This window comes from Anopheles stephensi, chromosome 2, assembly GCF_013141755.1.
Source record: "Anopheles stephensi strain Indian chromosome 2, UCI_ANSTEP_V1.0, whole genome shotgun sequence".
NCBI lineage: Eukaryota > Metazoa > Arthropoda > Insecta > Diptera > Culicidae > Anopheles > Anopheles stephensi.
Genome location: NC_050202.1, coordinates 82,184,278 through 82,203,518, shown reverse-complemented (window position 1 = coordinate 82,203,518; position 19,241 = coordinate 82,184,278). Strand labels below are relative to the sequence as shown.

General features: G+C 48.3%; 2 protein-coding genes across 2 annotated transcripts; one reads left to right on the top strand and one right to left on the bottom strand.

The window, feature by feature from the left end:
• Positions 1 to 10,224: 10,224 nt before the first annotated feature.
• On the bottom strand, positions 10,225 to 14,004 carry LOC118505630. The gene is made up of 4 exons (XM_036041703.1): positions 13,409 to 14,004; positions 12,852 to 13,262; positions 12,550 to 12,774; positions 10,225 to 11,154 (listed from the first exon to the last, which is right to left on the bottom strand). Exons 1-4 carry the CDS (start codon positions 13,736 to 13,738, stop codon positions 10,945 to 10,947), a joined length of 1,176 nt encoding a protein of 391 aa, XP_035897596.1. The 5' UTR covers positions 13,739 to 14,004; the 3' UTR covers positions 10,225 to 10,944.
• Positions 14,005 to 14,312: 308 nt separating this feature from the next.
• On the top strand, positions 14,313 to 18,885 carry LOC118505629. Its single transcript, XM_036041702.1, has 5 exons — positions 14,313 to 15,038; positions 15,184 to 17,128; positions 17,195 to 17,366; positions 17,436 to 18,041; positions 18,107 to 18,885. Exons 1-5 carry the CDS (start codon positions 14,948 to 14,950, stop codon positions 18,773 to 18,775), a joined length of 3,483 nt encoding a protein of 1,160 aa, XP_035897595.1. The 5' UTR covers positions 14,313 to 14,947; the 3' UTR covers positions 18,776 to 18,885.
• The last annotated feature ends 356 nt before the right edge of the window (positions 18,886 to 19,241 follow it).

Genomic DNA, 19,241 nt, shown 5'->3' with positions numbered 1-19,241 from the left:
GATGATGTTATATGAAGGCACTACTGAAATGCAAAATATTTACTAATAACTTAAATATGGATATAAGCAATATCAAAACTGATACACGTGCCTTTACTGACTTTAAGCTAACCACCGACCCTGTTTATGATTTTCCATGATTTTTTCTGACTTTTCGTCTTAAATTTTTTTGCGACTTAAAAATGTCAATCATATTTTATGATTATATGGATAACAATTCTTCTAGCCGAATGCATAGTGGTAGTGGCGTCACATTCAGATCGTTTTCCAGCACGCACCACTGCCTATCTAGCTAAAGGGTTCGTTATCCAGCTATTGTAAGTAATGTGGCTGGTCAAGTCCTCCTGAGTTGTAAGTGAGAAAGTGAGATAAAACATATTTATTCTTATTGTTGGAACTAGGGGGACATCGTTTATTCTGAATAAAACAAGTAGAACTTACAATTTGACAAGTCTATAAATATAAATACAATTTAAAAATATTCTAATAAATTGTGAGAATTTTCCAACATCGTTGTAATGTGCTTAATCGCTTCAACCGAAACTCTAATTCAACCTCTAAGGGCTCTTGCTGCCCTCTAATGCCCTGCTAATCATTAAGTAATTGTTGTCACATTAGCGTCATCTTTGTAATGACGGTCGCTTCCAGCCGGATCGTGCTGCCCCTATCGATGATGTTCAATGGCAAACCGCGCACGAGTTGTTTCACGCGATCTTTCCTTCCATTCCCGTTCACTACAGCGGGTCACATCCCAGCCCGAGAAACCGAGCCGAACTAAGTGTCTCGCGTATCACCGCAGGAAAGACACCTATTAATACAGAGTTAGTGGCACAAATTGTGCGTGCCGTGAAATCACCGCGGGATTAATTCAATATCACGCAGCTGGCCGCGGAAGCACAGGAAGAGACACACTCGCAGCGGCTGGCTCATTGTGTTTCACTTTCTGGCAACTCGGTGGTCCATTTCTTCATTCGCTCTGTAAAAGCTATGATTAAAAACGCATAAATGGTACCTTTGGCGTATTTTTTGTCTGCATCCCCTCTCTCTCTCTCTCTCTCTCTCTCTTAAAAAGTTCCTGGGAACCAGATGATGTTACAAAGCGCAAACAAACATGCAACCTGTCGAACTGCTCGTACTTTGGAGTCGGCTCATTGTGGGCTCTGTTTAACGTAACGTCAGCGATGATAAGCATCGCAACAGTGCAACTATAATTGCTATGCGTTTGAAGTGCTTTGCATTTGAAACGAAGCACCATATTGTCCATCCCGGCCGGCAAGTCGGTGGGAATAGGGAAGAAAGACGGTAGCCAGCCGGCTGCCAAAACCACGGCGCTTAAGCTGCGGAACAGCTAACGGCTTAATTTAAATGGGGATGGAGCTTTTCTCAACGACAAGCGAATGAATTAATGAAATTCCGGCTCCGACCACAAAGACAACTTCCTTTGGCAATGAATGGTCTAAGAAAATGTACTCCAACTCCAAGCAACAAGCGTCCACATCGGCCGCAACAGTCGGGGGAACGATACCAGCCAACTAGACAGCGGTCCATTTGACAAAACACATGTCTTGGACGGTATTTGACTGGAGACAAACCAGAAGAAGGAAGAAGGAAACACTCGCGGGAGATTAATTTGGATGTGTTTTCGGGTACATTGGTGTGGTTGAGTTTTCCGTTTTATGGTTGCCCTTTTTGCTTTCCCAGCCGCTTGAGCTCGACTGTCGGATGTATGCAGGGCGAGACTTTAATTGATCTCCAAAGCTTCCTGGTTAGCTTGGTCAGTGCTTTTTTTGGGGGACAGTTTAAAGGGTTTCTTGTGTTTGTTTCACGAGAGCACACACACACACACACACACACACACACACACACACACACACACACAAATATACATACGACTTGGTTTGGCCGTTATCTAGGTCGTCCCTAATTTACCTAATTCCTGTGATGATTTCCCTTGGCCCGTTGACAGTGGTGGACACAGACTCAGACAAGGCAATTTATAGCCCAACAACCTCAGAAAACGGGATTTATGAGCTCACAGAACTTCTCGATTATCGATGGCCATGATCTTTAACCAGCAGCCATCCATCGTGGTTTTCGTTTAGACAATCTGTCCACCTGATCGTTTTTCGATCCGATTCATTCTCCAGCCAACGTGCTTTAAGATGGCCTCTTTTTGTCTGTTGACGTTTTTCATCTGATCCTACCGAAGTGAAAACAATTTCTTACCGATTCTCACTTTCCATTGCCCGTTCGATAGCCGGGCGCTCATGCATTCTGACCTCTTGGCTCGGGTTGTAATGAGCGTTTTAAAATTTAAACTGCAGCAGGATGCAGCTGAATAAAATGGTGGCCCCCACCTCTCACCCCTCCTCCCCCTAAATGGTAGGACGTTCAAGTTTTGGCCAGAAAAGCAGAAAGTAAAGTGAAAATTGCGAACGAGCTGGAGAGTGTTATGCCCTGCGGGCCCTTTTTGTTTCGGGAATGTGCGATGCACGATTCGATGCACGGTATCGGTTTCGGTGCATTCCGCTGGGAGGAGGTTTGGTTGTTGTTTTTTTTAATTCGTTTTTGGGGGCTTTTTTATGGCACTATTGACCGAAAAAGGGAACCGATTATGTGTGTGGAAAGTATGGAAGTAAAATAAGGATTTTCTGAGAGAGAAATTTAATAAACTTTACAGAAGCGCTTGAAAGTATGCTAAGCGCTTCTTAAAATATAATCAATTTTTGATATGAAGAGAAGCTGTGTTAAAAAAAATGTTGCAAAAGCTGTTAATGAACTGTAAAATAGTCAGCTAGTTTAACAAATCACATAGAAAACGTTTCTCATAAATGTTAATGTTCGTCTGCACGAGCCGTCCACCGACACGACGCATCTCGACGGCTCGATTGTTTCTATTTGTAATCGGCTCCGACTCTTTCCCGCCAGCACCTTACGCATCCACAGCCAATCGATGTTCGGGTTGTGATGAGACAAAACTTTCAATTTTTACATCTCTCCACCTTCACCGTCCCGACCCAAAAGCGAAGCCAACCCACTGGCCCGTACCATTCCATCAACCGGCACACCTTCACCGATTTGTCCACCGTTTTAATGGGACGCTTTCTTCAAAATCGCATTCCAATTCAAGCGGAAAAAGCATCGCACCTCCGGCGTTTAGCATTCGAACCGTTCAAGGTGTTGTCTGGGTGCTGGATGGACCATGTGTCTGATGCCCGAACCCATCCCCTATCCGGTAAGGTTGATTGTAGCTAATTTATGCTCATTTCCAATAGGGACTGTTATTTTCGGATAGGATTCCTTCCAAAACGCAATACGGCTATGTGCCGAGGGAATGTTTGGTGTTTGCTTCGTCGATCATCGCAAGCTGCTATGCAAATACCACGAACCCTTGGTGTTTGGGTTCGGAAAAATATCTTCCTGAGCAAAAAAAAAAAAACACCTCCGTTCGGGGAACGTGCACACGTGTTTGACAAACAGCCCGTATGGCGGACGTGATGATACCTTCCCGCTAATAATGGGAACCTGATTACGAAAGCACGAGCCCGATGTAGCCCCGTGTACCTGTGAACAAATGAACCAGACGCCAAGAGGTCTGATGCAAAGGAAGGCCCTCGGAAGACGGAACAGCGCGTGCTGGCCGCAAACCTAAAGTTCGAACCTCCCGCAGCGTGGCAGTAGCATCGTTTCGTCACCGATGATCGTCTTGTGCTGCGCGATCAAACTAGCACGATCGAGCTTCCCATTCCGTACCGGCGGGCTGCATAATGCAGCAGAGATGATGCATTGGGTAATCGACACCGATAAGCCCGCTGGGAAGATGTTTGTGTGTGTGTGTGGTTTTCCACCCTCGGAACGACATGCCCTTTTACATATGCGAGCGTGCCCTTCGACACCGATGGATGACGGTGGCGAGCGAAGACAGGGAAAGCACACAAACATGGCGGAAAAACATTTCAAATATTTTCCAGCCACTTCCTCCCAGGCGTACCGTAAGCGTTGTTGGATCAATTTCATGGCGTTTATACTGTTTATGTATGGAGGGATTATGTCTTGCGGACGGACGAGGCATGGCCGATGATACATTGCACAAACAGTTGGGTTGGGAGAGAGATTGGGAATCCATCAGACGGTTCTTCAAAGCAGCGATTTTATCTCTTCACTCCGACCCATAATCCTCGCGAGAAAACGCATCCATTTGACAGCACGGACTCCACCACGGCAGGGCTAGTGCCTGATTGAACTCCCCAAACCTCGGCAAACCGTCGTTCCGGGGCAGCAGCGATCAATAAATAATTTTATCTGTTTTATGCGCCGGCTCGAAAGGGTGCGCGACGATGGTGAAAGTTGTTATCCCAAGCTGCTCACCGAGGCTCTCCTTCACCACCGTATCACACCACTTGGACGTATTTATTGAGCGCTCAAACCCACCCGCTCCCTGTTGGACGCCCTTTTGGAGGCTTTCTCTCTCTCTCTCGAGTGGAGTCTGGATTCTGACACCACATACCCTGTGCAAGGCTAAGGATCTGCTGAAGCTGCTAGTTACACTCTCTCGGGGGATGATGCCAGACGGTTTTGCAAGGTGCAATGCATCTCAACTATGCTGCACCCATAACCCAGACCAACCCATAATCCCGATGGTACCCGAATGATTGGTTTTCCGCTCGGAAGCTATTAGCTTTGCTACAGCCGGTCGGTGAACTGATCTTTATCCTAGCAAGCACCCGACGGATGACGATTTACATGTCAATTTATGATCGCAGATTTGCGCTTGCATCGGCTAATGGAGACGTTAGGCGCGGTGGTTGCTAAATCCGCAGCCTAAGCTCTTGCTAGACGTAGCAGGGAAAATGTTGCAAGTGGGCACATTTAAGGTTGGAGTTAAGTATTGGGTTTATTGAAGTAATTGTCATATTGCCGCTAGATGTACGGGATCAAAAATCTGTCGCAAGTGTATCTTATAGCATATTTTATAGCAAAAGTCGTTAATCTCGAACGTTACCTATAAAAATGATGAGCTCAAAATAATGAAAATATAATATTTGAAATGACCGTTATTCGATCGCGAATAGAATTTATCCACTAGTAATCAAATAATGTTTGTTTTTTAACTTTTTTATTAGAATTTTAAATACATATTTTCATAAACTGATATTGAACGAAGCCAAACCGTAATAAATAAACAGCGTCAGCTCACTCGCTTCCCAAGCGCGGAATGTCCCGATATGCTAAAATGGGCGAAGCCAGATCATTGAACTTTCGACCACATTGCCAAAACTTTCAGTTATCACCGGTGAACGTCATCTCGCCGAAGAACCGGTAAGGAAACATGCTTCAGTCGTCAGCGTCTTCAGAGCATTTGCGAAAATAATAAAAAAATAAAACAGCATAACTTTACGATCGGGTGCGCCGATGTGACGAACGCGCACACAGCAACGTACGGCTCCCAACAGACAACAGACATCCAAACGGGTGTCTCCATACGAAAGGCAAGCATAAGGAAGCGATCCATCCCCCAAAACACGATGATACGCGCAAACGATGCGACCGGGGAAATAGGTCACCAACAACACCCCGATGCCCGCAGGGTTAATTTTCGATCCGAACGCGCACACACTGGTGTGTAACGCTGACACAGGCTGCACGGGACATTGCGAAAAGACGCTTTCCTTCCCAGGCCAACTTTCATGATCGCCAGCAAGCTTCGTTCACCCCGTACGAACCGAACCGGTGAGATTGCGTTCCTTAATCTCTCGTCCAGCGTTCGACGATCATTCGGCCACCAACCGCCTTGCCGAAGGATGAGCAGCGTCCCGAGCGTGAGCCAATGTCCCGGGCAAACAAGGGGGGAAAAACTTTTCCTTTCATGTCACTTTCATTCCCGATCGGGCTGCGAAAGGGGTTACGCTTTGGTGTGTGTATGTGTTTAAGGTTTTGTTTGCGAGCAGCTCGATGACCAGTTCCTCCCCACGAACCGTGTGGGGTCTAGGTTGAGGTCGAATTGGTTTGTGTGCGTTGGGGATAGATCTTTGCACATCTTTCAGCATGATTCCCCGGTCCCCATGCTAAGCTCCCCCGCCGACATGGGAAGGAGATGATTAGCTCGTGCTGCTGATTTCTCACCGTGTGAGATGATTATACAGCACCATGGCTAAATCTTTCTGCGACAAACAGGAACCACCTACCGGAGTGACTGACACGAAATGAAGAAATTAGTGTCAACGGTTCGAGTTTTTCGTCGAATGGAGGTCAGTGATGGAAGTGTGAATACAAGCTAATGTAAGGTCATTTAATCAAGGCTCTTGGTATTTTCTGCTGGAATGTGTACATGCTCTATTGAAACGTTTTTTTTGTACTTAAAGGTAAGCTAGTGAGTGAGGACCTCAGAAGTCTGAACAATTCTAAACGAAACCTGCAGGATCCTCTGGCAGATGCTGAGCTCAAATTGATTCCTACCTGTATCTCAGAAGAGTAGCAGGCACAGCCTGGGAGAATCATCGAGGGCTTGCGATATCCACGCATTGAATCTTCTTAAGGAGAAGCATTCCAGATTAGATCGAGCAATGGAAGAGGCCTGGATAGCTAGTTCATCTGATCAACAGTAGATAAAACTGAGGGAAGGATGATAGAATAGTTGAAATCTTGTGTTGGAGACATTAGTCTGTTTGGTGTTCAACAGTAGAAAGATTAATTGAGGTGAAGACTTCAACATCAAGGACACTGTGTGTGCCCAGTTCAGTCAGTGAAACTTTGGCTTCGCGGATCATATAGACCTTTTTTTTATACATCAAGAACGGTCTGGCCGTACTGCTTAAATATAGATCTCTTAGGATAGACATCTGTATTGAAGTGTTAGATCTCTCTCTAAAGAGAAATCAGAAGACTTTTTCTAGGCACGAGAGTCACGAAATATTACACAGTAGCAGATCCGATAGTTCATAGCTAGTGTAGATATTAAGCAGAGCAGATAAGAATAGCTATTGGTTAGCTCATCTGCAAGTCATCAGACACCCAGCAAGTTGTGGGCTCTGGACATGAATCGATGCTCTAGTTTCTTCTGCACCTAATCGTGGACAGGCCGAAAAAAGGGAGATATTGAGGTCTTTATGTTTATCTTCAACTTAGGAACTTTCTTAAACACAATTTAGATTAGAACATCCATTAGCCAACAGACCTAATTTCGCCAACGCACTAAATGAGACTAGCTCACAGTCCACGATTTGCCACGCACCCGCATCCGAATTAATAAAACTTCCCCCGATGCGTCAGGGCGATACCTTTCCCTTCCGGTCGAACTCATCTGCCCACGGTCCCGGGGGTTTCGCTCGTAATTACCCCTCTACCATCGTTCCCAGTTTCCTCAAAGTCCCCCCCCCCCCCCGACGTGTGTGCCTGTGTTTATCGTCAGCATCAATCAACCCAAAATAGCTCCGATCAGTGATTCAAATTAATTTTATAACCTTTTTCAGCTTTCGGCCACACGGTTACACACGGGCTGGATGTTCAACCCCCTACTAACCCTAATTTCGTCGCCTGCAACACTTTAAAGCCCGCCCGATCTCATCCAACGCTGATCGGAATTTCCAGCTCCAATATCTTATCCACCGCGGCACAGGTCAGCATCGACTTGGGTCGCGAGTTTCGCATCCGGTGACACGCGAACGGAGGTAACGAGGCAGCGAAAGGGAGCGATGAGATTGATTGAATTTAATTGCCCCTACCGATAACATTAGTTCCTGTCGTCTAATAATCACCTTTCCGTGCTTTTCGACGTGCGCCGTCCAGCAGTTTGATAGAAGAAAAAAATTTGAATGCATCGGAGGGAAAGCAATGGCCGGTTTTGGGATGCACTCTGCACGGCCCACAAGCAAACAAGTCACACCGGCTACTGACCCGGGGCGGCAAACAGTCCCGGGTGTTATCTGTGCGTGTGCAGGAAGAAACAAGTGCGTGTGCACCGATGACTGCTTGTAAACATGACGCTTCTAATGAAGATGCTGTCCAGCAAGGGTGCAACGCGTGCTGGTAGTTGCATGCACAGCTTGTGCCATTGCGCCGCCGAACCAGACCCTGAGTCCTGGTCGCTGGAACGGGTCCGAAACTTCTTCCCGCAGCATGGTCGACACTCGGGTGCTGCAGGCGCACGATAGGATGGAGTAAATTAAATTTATCGATCACGGAGGCTGCACTTTATCACCGGCGGTACAAAACGATCGCGGCATCGGAACGGAAGCCTGGTCCAGGTTTGGGACTGGACTGGCCTGGCGGTGGTGGAGCAAACGGCTATGGGATGGAGATGAGCGACGGTAATTAAATCACTTTCACATAACGACGTCGGTACGGGTAACGCAACCGCTCGTCCTGTCTTAGGGCGACCTTTCGCACCTTACGGCCACTTGTATGCACCATGGACGAATCCGCACGTAGAAAGCGAAAGGAGGCGGCCAACCGCGGTAGCTCGTGTCGCCCGGGAATGCAGTTAATAACTCGGAAGGGAATCGTCTGGGGTGTTGAACTCCGAGCGCCGAAAGCAGATCCCGTCGCTAATGAGACGCACTTTGCATAACCTCGCTAATGTCGTCCGTAAACATGGTGTCAGTTGGGGCGTTTATCTTACCCCGGTAAGGACCTGCGGTGTGTGATTATCTTATTAGCTGAGGTGCCCATCAATCGAGGGTTGCGAAATGGCTGGCGAGGTGTGGCTCTTGTAAGACTAAGCACACAGTGTGTTGACTATAATTGAAGCTTGATCGGATAGAGAGTTTTACAGTTCGGTAGATGATGAGGCCGAGGCGACAGCGGCGCCGGTCTTCACACGACAGGGCCGGGGTTCAAATCCCATTAAGACCGCCTCTCCGTACGTAAGGCTGATGGGTAAAATTAAGTCACAGAGAGCCAGGAATGGCAGGCCGAGACCTCAAGAGGTTGTAGTGCCAAGGAAGAAAAAGAAGATGATGTCTCGATCTTGAAGATCTGAGATAAGTGATACCGAGGTATCTCGAAGTTGTAGAGCTTCTGGAGCTAAGAGTTCTAGAGCAAGATATTTCAACATTTCACTCTAGACTTATAGCTATATATTAGAATCTTGAACTAAGTATGTTGAGTAGTTAATCTTGGAAGGCATGATCAAGTTCATATTTGTATCGAAATACCCAGCATATTTCCACTTACGAACCCTGAGGATTCTTATATTGCTTATGCAGTTATCAATACCTCTAGGTAACTTAAAGGAAAAATCATTTAAAGTAGATATTTTAATATACTTCACCGTTCAAGTCATCGACTAGCTTTAAGTACTGTTTAAGTAATTCCAATGAGCAGCCAAGATCTTGGATAATGAAACTGAGTTGATTCTTGATGACAGCTAGTAACATCTCGTCTACCGAGTAACACGATGTCCTATTAAGATATTTTGAAGCCTATTTCACTAGACGCAATATTTGTTACCTATAAATGGCAATCCTCATTACACCAATAATAATTTGGATTTTCTTAGGCTTTATTGACAAGCAATCATATTCTTTAGACGGATAATTGGAAAACCAACCTCCATCTTGACCACCAAAGAGTTCATTCAGTTAATCACCAATTCATGTTGTTGAACCCTGTCCAACGCAAGTGCAATGATAATAGCCATGACAAATACCTACGACCATCAAGCCGCATTGAAAATCCATATTCATAACCCACAACCCGACGCTTCCTCGCCCTTATGAGTCGCGCGAACACGGCCACCACCAAAGGAACCGATCGCTGGGAAGAGAGCTCTTGACGCCGGGAGTGCAGTGCGAGCAGTTCGAAAAAGAGGGATCCGCTTTAATCTCCATTTGATGACCACCATCGATGTCGGCACGATGATCTTTATCACATATCGTGCGACGGCGTACGAGCCGGTTCAGCGCCATCTGTGACGTGACGGCTTCCTTCCCAACGCCCGTCGGTGCCCGTATGTGCTGACAAAATAGACGAGTTTTCACTTTCAGCTCGCGGCGAACCCGTTCCGCCCGATATTGACGGGCGTCCCGGGCGTCTTGTGTGGGATGGACGCGAATCGATCGCATATAGTGATGGTGATCGCCGGCGTTGTTGTGCAATTTTTGCTGAGAGAGTTTTCCTTGCTGCGGGAAAATCCTGAAAGAGAAAGCGTTTGTTTCTTTCCTTCTACGTACCGGCAGGTTGGTTCGCGTTGGGCAATCGTAACAGGGCGACATACCCGCTTTGGAATGGTTGTTGTTCGGTGTGAGAAGATATTTATTGCTCGCTTAAGCTACCCTGGACTTTACATTAACATTTTCAACCCGATCTTCCGTGTTGCGTTTCCCGGTTAGGTGAGGCAACAGCAAGCCTTCGATTTTCCTGTGTAAGATGTAATCTACATTCCGGAGCGTACCTTGGCACCTTGCCCGTTATGCTCCTAATATCGTGACAGAGAGTGGTAAACATTGTATGCTCGTAACGGTTCAACCTTGCGCCGGGGTTCGGTACAGGTCCTCCCCTATTAATATCAATATCAGGTAAGCGGGAAATTTAACCTTAACCACAATCACAAACGATCATACGTGGAACGTGAACACGGCTGCAGAACATTAAACTAAAACCGGGAGATAGGATAGAGCCATTTACACCGAAGCCTCATCGCAAGAGGATGAGAGGAACCGGAAACTTAATCTAGCTAGCTATGACTGCCTCGTCCGTGGCTGATGCTGATGATGATGATGATTGCCTTCCCCACAGTGCTGCACTCACTACCTGTTTTCTGCGATTTCTCATCCTGCCAACTCGCTTGCATTTGCCTACTGTCCCGGTTTTTTTCTCCAATGGGAAGGGTCGTTCTCATGTTAAAGGTCAACACTTACACACGGCTCGCCAGTACGCGCGAAGAAAGTCGACAGTCGCCGACACATTCTTCACTCGACTCGGCACCTGATAGCCGGCCTCGGTGACTTACTCCTGAACGGTGAATGTCAACTGCTTGCCGGTGCGGGACTCGAACCGGTTCGGCGTTTTGATGTCCAGTATTGCGATGATCGCAATGGTCAGCCCGATCAGCATGAAGGACGTCACGAAGATGCCGGACAGTATCGGTGCCGTGGTGAATCCGACACAGTCCCACGCACTGTCAAACTTGGTCTTCCCTTCCAGGGCTGGCTGGACCTGGGTGTGTGAGAACGAGAAATGGTTATTAGTTTCGGCACGAGGAAATAAAGCTTGCCCACAAACCACACAACAACCATCGTCCAATTTTACGTCCCAAGTCCCCCCTGGTAACGATTGCGCAATGCGTTGCGATTTTCCTGAGCTTTTTCGGCGTTTCGGGGCGGGGTTTTTATTATGACTCCAAGCAGTTTGAGCATGTTGTGGCCGGGCCTAATGAAGCACACACACCGTTGGGCCTGTCGTCGGCCGGTAAAAGATGAGGTTGGTTTGGGGGTTTGTTACGCAAAAAAGCTGCTTTTTGTAAAGCTAACAAACAAACATTCGCACAATGTGAACGGAAAGCCGTTTTTGGATTGATTTTACAACTCTTGGAAAGACTGGACTAAAGCGTTTGGATTAACGCGCCCGGTAGAAAGTGGGGTCAATAAAGAAATGTATAGCTGGTTTACGATGTGGGGAAATGCTTTCTCTGGAGACTGGATAGCTTCGATACTACAGGTTTGGTAAGGTTGTTGATAAGCTGTAAACGCCAATTTCATCATATCAAACTGATGTAATGGCAGCAATACGGCCAGGCCGTTCTTTATGAATAAAAAAAAAAAAAAAAAAAAAAAAAAAACTGATGTAATGGTGTGTGGAGATTGCTTTTGTTTTAATTAAACGCAAATAATTCCATCGGTAAATTGCTTCAGACGCATTGCGTACTCGGTACATGTCTAGGCCAGGTTGCCTAACCTGAGAATCAACCCGACACCTGACATGTCCTCCATCTATGGACACCGTCATCCACATGTGCGTTCTGCTGCACGGTAATAAATAATAATGTTTACATTGTGCACCGAATGATCGCACACACGTACGCCCCATCAACGCCGTTCATCACCATTATGAATTACTTCTGCATTCCAGCCCAGCCGTGCACAATTATTTCACCAAGCGACCCACTCACCGGTAGCAGCACTGCTCCAGTTTTCCAACAGACTCCGCTTTACTATCGCCGCTTTCGCCCATCATCTGCTTTGGCATGGTAGCTTCTCACACGGTGTTGTTGTACAGCGTATTACGTGCAGATGTTGAGCCGCTTAACGTTCACAATCATCAGCTGCTAGACACCGATGTCTTTTGTTTACATTTTCAAGCCAAGTCCATCCCCGAGACGGGATGGTAGCCGCGGGTGGGTATAATCATTTAATTTTGAACCTAAATTCAATCACCTACTTACAAGAAAATGAGGCGTACCCCTTTCAATGCCCTATTCAAATGCAACCATTCTCAGCCGCAGAGACGGTTTACACGGACGATTGTTGTCTGATTAAAGTCCTATCATCATCATTACACAACCGAGGGTGCGATGCGCACGTGATCGATCGGTACACACTTGCCAGCCCTTACCTGAATGTTTTCCAGCGTCAGGATGGTTGTGCCGTTGCGGAATACTAGCTGACGGGCGCAAGAGTACGAAGCACCGAGCGGTGCGTACGGTGCTTTACCCTCCAGCTCGAGCGTCGTATCGAGAGACTTGGAACCGTCCTTGCTCTTGGTGTCCATCACGAACACATCCACCTTCGACATTGACCAGTACCCGGCGTCCATGTCGAATCGGAACTTCAGAGTGAGCTGAAAAGAAACGACCCCGGTGAACTCAATTATCCGATCGATGGTGTTATCGAAAGGTCCTTGCCATCTAACCCTACCTTCGTCGAATCGTCCACCTTAAACGTGACAATCATTTTACTTTCGCGCTCCCGCGCATCGTATGTCGCGAGCGTATGCTTGTCCAGCACGTGCGTCGTTTCGCCCTCGTCCGAATCGTTCAGCATCTTCAGCACGGGCGGACCCGTCATGTACAGGATCGCCTTCCCGGGCACGTTGTAGATGGAGTCGGCTATTTCCGGCTCGTCGGTCGGGCTGCCGGGTGTGGTGCTGCTGGTCGAGTACAGCTCTTCGCCACCCTTAGCTTCGCGCTTGTGCATCACGTGCGGTTCTTCCCACTGGTTCGCCAGTATGCCCAGCACCTTCCGCTCGCCATAGTTTTCCGTCGAGTCGCGGAACAGTGCCGACAGTTCCACATCCTGCTGGGACGGTGATCCCACTAGGTTGATAACCTGGACATGGGAAGGAAAGCAATATTAGAAATCAATTCACAAAACGGGCAGCAAACATACTAGCGCCATCTGTGAGCAGAATGCATCAACCACACAGACACGCGCTCTCTCGCTCTCGCGCTCGGTTTGCACCTCTTTTCGCTTACCTCAGCGTTCACATTGTAATCGAGCGGATTGGAGCTCAACATTTGCTGCGGGCTGTACATAAATTCGTACTTTTCCACAATGCGCTTGAACGTGGGGAAATTGTCGGCCGACAGTTTGGTGGTTCCGTTCCGCAGGAACACTACCACGGCGGCCGCATTCGAGTACAGATCCCGCAGCATCTTATCGTCCAGCTCGCCGAGGGCAGGTGTTTGCAGGTCCTTCAGATCGTCCAGGCCCCAAAATAGGAACGGGCCACTGTAGTAAGCGCTCGAACTTTGCACCAGCGTCACCGCCAGCGCCAACGCTAACAGCTGCACGCGCAAGAACATCTCGGGGGCCGTTTGTTAACTGCACCAATTGAAACGTCCCTCGGGCTAATTGATAGCCGAATGGAATCACACAATTACGCTGGGACTGAATTTGTGGTACGCCACTACTGCGACGGCCAGAACTGATGGCGAAATCTGAAGGCGAACAGAAAATTCTGTACAGTACGATGACAGGAGCGGGTCGATATTTTTCTGCTCTCAGTTTTTGCGAGGTTTCGTGAGAGCGGTGACGGCGGTTTGGAAACGCATGCGCGATTTTGTGTACTGACCGCGAGGGAGGGCTCGACTGGGTGTGCAAGAAGGGTTCGGTAGGTCGTACCACGTGCTCTTGTTTACAAACAGAAGAATGAAAAAAAAAGATACAAAAATCTACTGAATGCCACAGGCATAGATTGATAACTGGTTTGTTTAATAATTTGTGAAGCTACTTAAGGCAATTTCTTTCCTTTAAAAAAATATCATACACAAATTATTTTGTATTGCATTATCAACATTTAAATATAATTTTTATTTATTACTTTATCGCTATTATGTTAAAATATCTTAAAAAAATGTTTACCAACATAACGGACAATATTTGAAAAGCACGTGGTGGGATTTCAAAATGACCGTTACAAAATATGACGTTCGCTAACGCCTTGTAACGCCTTCACATTACCAGAGAAAGGAGAAACTCGTGCACAAAGCAGAATGCACAAGAAAGGCTAGAAACCAAAACAAACCCCTCGTGTCCGTTCCAAAATGAGCTTCAACTCACCCGCCCCCAACAAAACACCTGAAGAACCGGTTTTACGCATGAAAAAGCACGCGGCGTTCAAGACGGCGATCAAGTCGGCGATCGGCGCGAAAAGAAGGCTTTCGAAGACGGAGAGAAAGCTACGCACGCCATACACCACCTCGATCGAGATGGCGGGAAAGAGAGAGAGACAGAGAGGCACAGAGAGAAACTGAGAGTTAAGAGAGCCTAACCGGTACGGAATCTGACCACGCAGAGGTGACTCAGACTGGTGTAGCTGAGACTCGCGAGTCAAACTTCAAGAAAGGTGGATCGTGTGACGAACGCTCCGTCATCTGGTCCCGGTTTGGTTGGGTCAAAACAATAGTGAATTTGTGCAGAGTGTACAGTGTGCGTCGTGTTGTGGCTCGGTACCGATTACATAAATGTGAAGCAATAACCGGGGCTTTTTGCAGACAAGAAAAGGCAGTAGTATGAAGAACTCGATCAAATATGAGTCGAGAGCTTCAGCGCGATCGTTGTTGGTGTTGCTGGCTATGCTGGTGCTCGCTGCTGTAGATGAAGGTAAGTGAATGGTCAACAGTTCCGTGTACTGACGTCGGTGCCACGTTAGCTGTTTCCGTACATCCCTCCCTCATCTTGTTTCGCATGAGTTTGCTGGTGGAATTTATTGTTCTGATTTCGCATTCACTTCGCTCTTCCGTTCCAGCTCGTGCCTTAAACCTGGTGGCGCATATCTCACAGCGAGGCTTACATGGTGAGATTTCCTTCTCTCAGCACAACGAGCGGCAAGTGCTGATTGCATCGGAACTCGAGACAACGCTGCAGTATCCGGAACAGGCGTGGAGCTGGGGAATCTATCAACTTCCGGTCGACTATACGATCGTCGATCCGCAAGAGCGTTGCCAGATCGCGCGCTTGGGCGAACAACTGTGGTCGTTCGACGATGATTTGGGCTATCTGATGCTACCCGGCAATGAATCGACTACTTGGCTGAACGATATCTCACTCACCGGCGAAAAAGGCCTCTGGGGGAAATCGCTTGTGCTGTACGATCCGGCCGCTAACGTACGGATCTGCGCGACGATAGTGACGCGCGATGGATCGCAGGATCACCTGGCGGAGGCACGCTTCACCAGCCCCATCACGGGTTCGATCTACTTCCGGTGGTTGGCTGCGAAGGAGTCGAACCACTCGGACACGCTGATCCACTCGAACCTGTTCCACATACGCGAACAGTCGCGCAAGATGGGCAGCCCGGCGTACACCGAGCACATGTGGAAGATTTACGTGACGGACATCTTCGAGAGTGACGCCCAGAATGCGGAGGAAAACTGCAACAAGCTGCAGCTGGTGTTTGATCCACAAAATCGAGGTGCTGGCAATGCGATAGGCGATATCGATGGACGGGTGGGACAGCTACGCATTACGACGAATGCACGGGAGAAGCAGTATCCGCAGCTATTTCACGACCATCAGCTTGTGCTGCTGCCTAGCGATCTTTATGGGCCGTCGCGCAAGCTGTATGTGGTCGTGTTTGATCCGAGCCATCCGGATACGTTCCTGGCGTGTGCTAAGATTCGCCACCAGAAACCGAAAACTGCGCGTGTGCTCGTCGATGGAGGTGGAATGCGTGGTGAAATGCGCTTCACACAACGATCCCGCTTCGAACCAACGTGGATACAGGCCAACTTCGGGGCGACTGGTAATGAGTCTGATGCGAACATAAACTACGCCAAAGATGTGTCTAGTTTCCGCATCAATCAGCTTCCACTGGAGGCATACGCTAGCCCGGAGCAACGGTACTGTTTGACTGGTGGTGGCACCTTCAATCCGATGGGCATCGAAGATAAAGCTATTCCTCCGGCAGGGTATGGAACGCAGGATCAGTATCCGGTGGGAGATCTGAGTGGGAAGTTGTTGAACAGGAACAAAAAAGAGTCGCATTCCTTTTATCTGCCTGGTGCGAGTTCCGAACTGTCCGGTACGTACTGGGACACGTTTCTACCGCTGCAAGGACCGAACGCGATCACATTCCGTAGCTTCTCGGTGCAGCGATACAATCGAACAGAACCGACAAACATTACCGAGTCACCATGGGCCTGCGGTACTGTGGCACTGTACGAGTTTAACCGGCCGTACCAAGTGCCGATCCTGACGGCACAGGTACTGTTCCGCTATCCGATCGTAGGCCGCATACTGTTCCGACAGGCGAAGGATGAGCACTGGACCGAAACTGCGGTCATCTTCGAGTATTTGATCCATGCGGATGGGTCAAAGGTGAACCGGACAGCCGACCATCGGTGGGCTATCGCGGATGATGCTCCCGGGAAGGATTTCTACGACTGGCAGAACCGATGCGTTAGTGCTGGTGGTGTTTACAATCCTTTTAAGGCGGCCCCTTTGATGGGGAAAGGATGGGACGAGATTTGTACCGGGTCTTCGGTGGATTTATGTCGGGTGGGAGACCTTTCGAACAGGCTGGGACCTTTGGCAATAGCTGGACATAAGCGCGAGGCAGCAACGATTAGCAGAAAAATGTTTATCGATTTGAATCTTCCGTTGAGTGGGCCTGCCGCAATTATAGGCCGCTCGGTAGTGATCTACGACGATAATGGCCCTAAAGCGCGTGGTGAACGACTCGCTTGTTCGATGTAAGTTCATTACTGGAGCGTTTTGATTGAAGATGAAGGATGACAAAAACCTTTTCTTCTTTGCAGTATTGGAGGGTATCATCGTCGAAAGGTGGTCGCAAGAGATTGGTACTCGAACGGTGATCCGCTGACAATCAAGGGCAAGCTGGAGCTGGTGCAGCAATCAGAGTACGATCTTACCAACGCAGAAGTCGACTTCAAGGGGCTGGATAAAAACAGTGGCTATCACGTTCATGTTGTAAGTAGACATTTAGTTACCCGTAGAAACGGTCACACTATACCTGATGCTCCTTCCTTCAATATTCAGGCTCCTGTCGAAGGTGATCTCGAGTTCCCCTGTGAAGATTCAACCGTGTACGGGCACTGGAATCCGAGGGACGTCGACCCAAAACGTTCGCCTCCACCAGCGTTGGGCAGTACCGATGAGTACGAGCTGGGGGATCTGAGTGGCAAGTTTGGAACTCTCGATGGTGTAACAATGTTCGAGCAGACGTACAACGATACCCGGCTACCGTTGTTTGGATACGAAAGCATTATCGGTCGTTCAATTGTGGTGCACAAGAAGGAGAAGAATCGCCGATGGGCCTGCAGCACGCTGGAGCGTGGCTATAGCCCTAACGAGGCTCGTGAGATACGGGCCATTGCATCGTTCCACCATCCGGCAGGGTACGCTTACGGGTACATTCGGCTAACGCAGCTGATCGGTAATGATAACAGCCAGAGCGATACGATCATCGAGGTGAAGTTGCGTTATCCGGGAAAGCATGATCGTAACGTGACGCATAACCACAATTGGAACGTATGGGTAAACCCGGTCGGTGTAGATGCGACCGTTAAGCAGGTTGAAACGCGTTGTGTTGCTGCCGGGTACGTGTGGAATCCTTACTACACGCAGCTAGCAGATCCATTGAATGTAAGTGTGTCTTGACTTCAGTATCTTTTTAAGAAAAGCTAATACTGTTTTGCGGGTCATTTTAGCAAGAGCTGTACAAGCAAGAGTGTGGTCCGGACAATCCGTTGCGCTGCTACGTTGGGGATGTGTCGGCCCGCCTTGGACCCATCTCAATCGGTAGCCGCCGGCAGGTCTTTACGGACAGTAATTTCCCGCTGGAAGGCACCGTCAGCGCACTGGGACGCTCGATCGTAATCTTCGGGGCGGATTTCTCAGGCTTCCGATTCGCGTGCGCCAACATCGAACCCGACCACGACATTGTGAAGTACATTAACCTCAAGAAGCCGCCCCGCTTTGTGGTGGCACAGTTTCTCGAGGATGTGCGGCACGTGATGGGGCTGCCCGAATGGATGCTGGCGATCGATTCGCGCAGCACGAAAACGCTACACAACGATGCCTGCATACAGATGATCGTGCACTTCAAAGGGCCGAGTGCGCACAAAATAGAGCAAGACTTTTCGCGACTGCTGGCGGTCGGTCGGCTCGACTCGCCCAGCATCTACATCCCCGGGTACGACAATAGCAAGCGCAAGCGAACGCTGTCCTACCGTACGTGCGGGGTGCGCGACCCGACCGAAAAGAGTGTTAAGGTGCTGTTTGGCAGTAGCGGTGCGATGCGCCATTCGCCGACGGTTGGGGTAGTTGGGGCGCTAGTGTTACCATTTGTGAGATTATTTACACGATTTACGCTTTAGTTGCTTTAGATCTCCGTAGGCTGTACATGTTCCTTTACGCTCTGAAATGATTGCCTCCGATCAGAAGTATTAAAATAAATGTGTTGTAGTTCTTCAGGATCGTTGATCTATCTACTTAAAAGCTTCTTTTAGCTAGTTAGAGAATGCGAAACCGCGATATTCGTAACGCCTAAAGCAGTAACTGATCGTTTTTGGTCGTTGCGCCTAAATGTATGCACCTCGCACACAAATGCTTTGGTGCGGCGTTTTGAGCTTTACACGTGCCTAACCGAAGTCGATAAATCAGCTGTAAGGCCACGCTGTCTTAGGTATGAGAACGGGAAAGGCTTTCGTCCTGCTCTTATCAGATATATTTACCTGTTTACATACCCACAGCTATTAGGATATATTTAAAGATCCTTATTTTTCGAACAGCTAACAGTGCTAGACTACGCTCGACACATCGACCCACTACTAACACACGTGT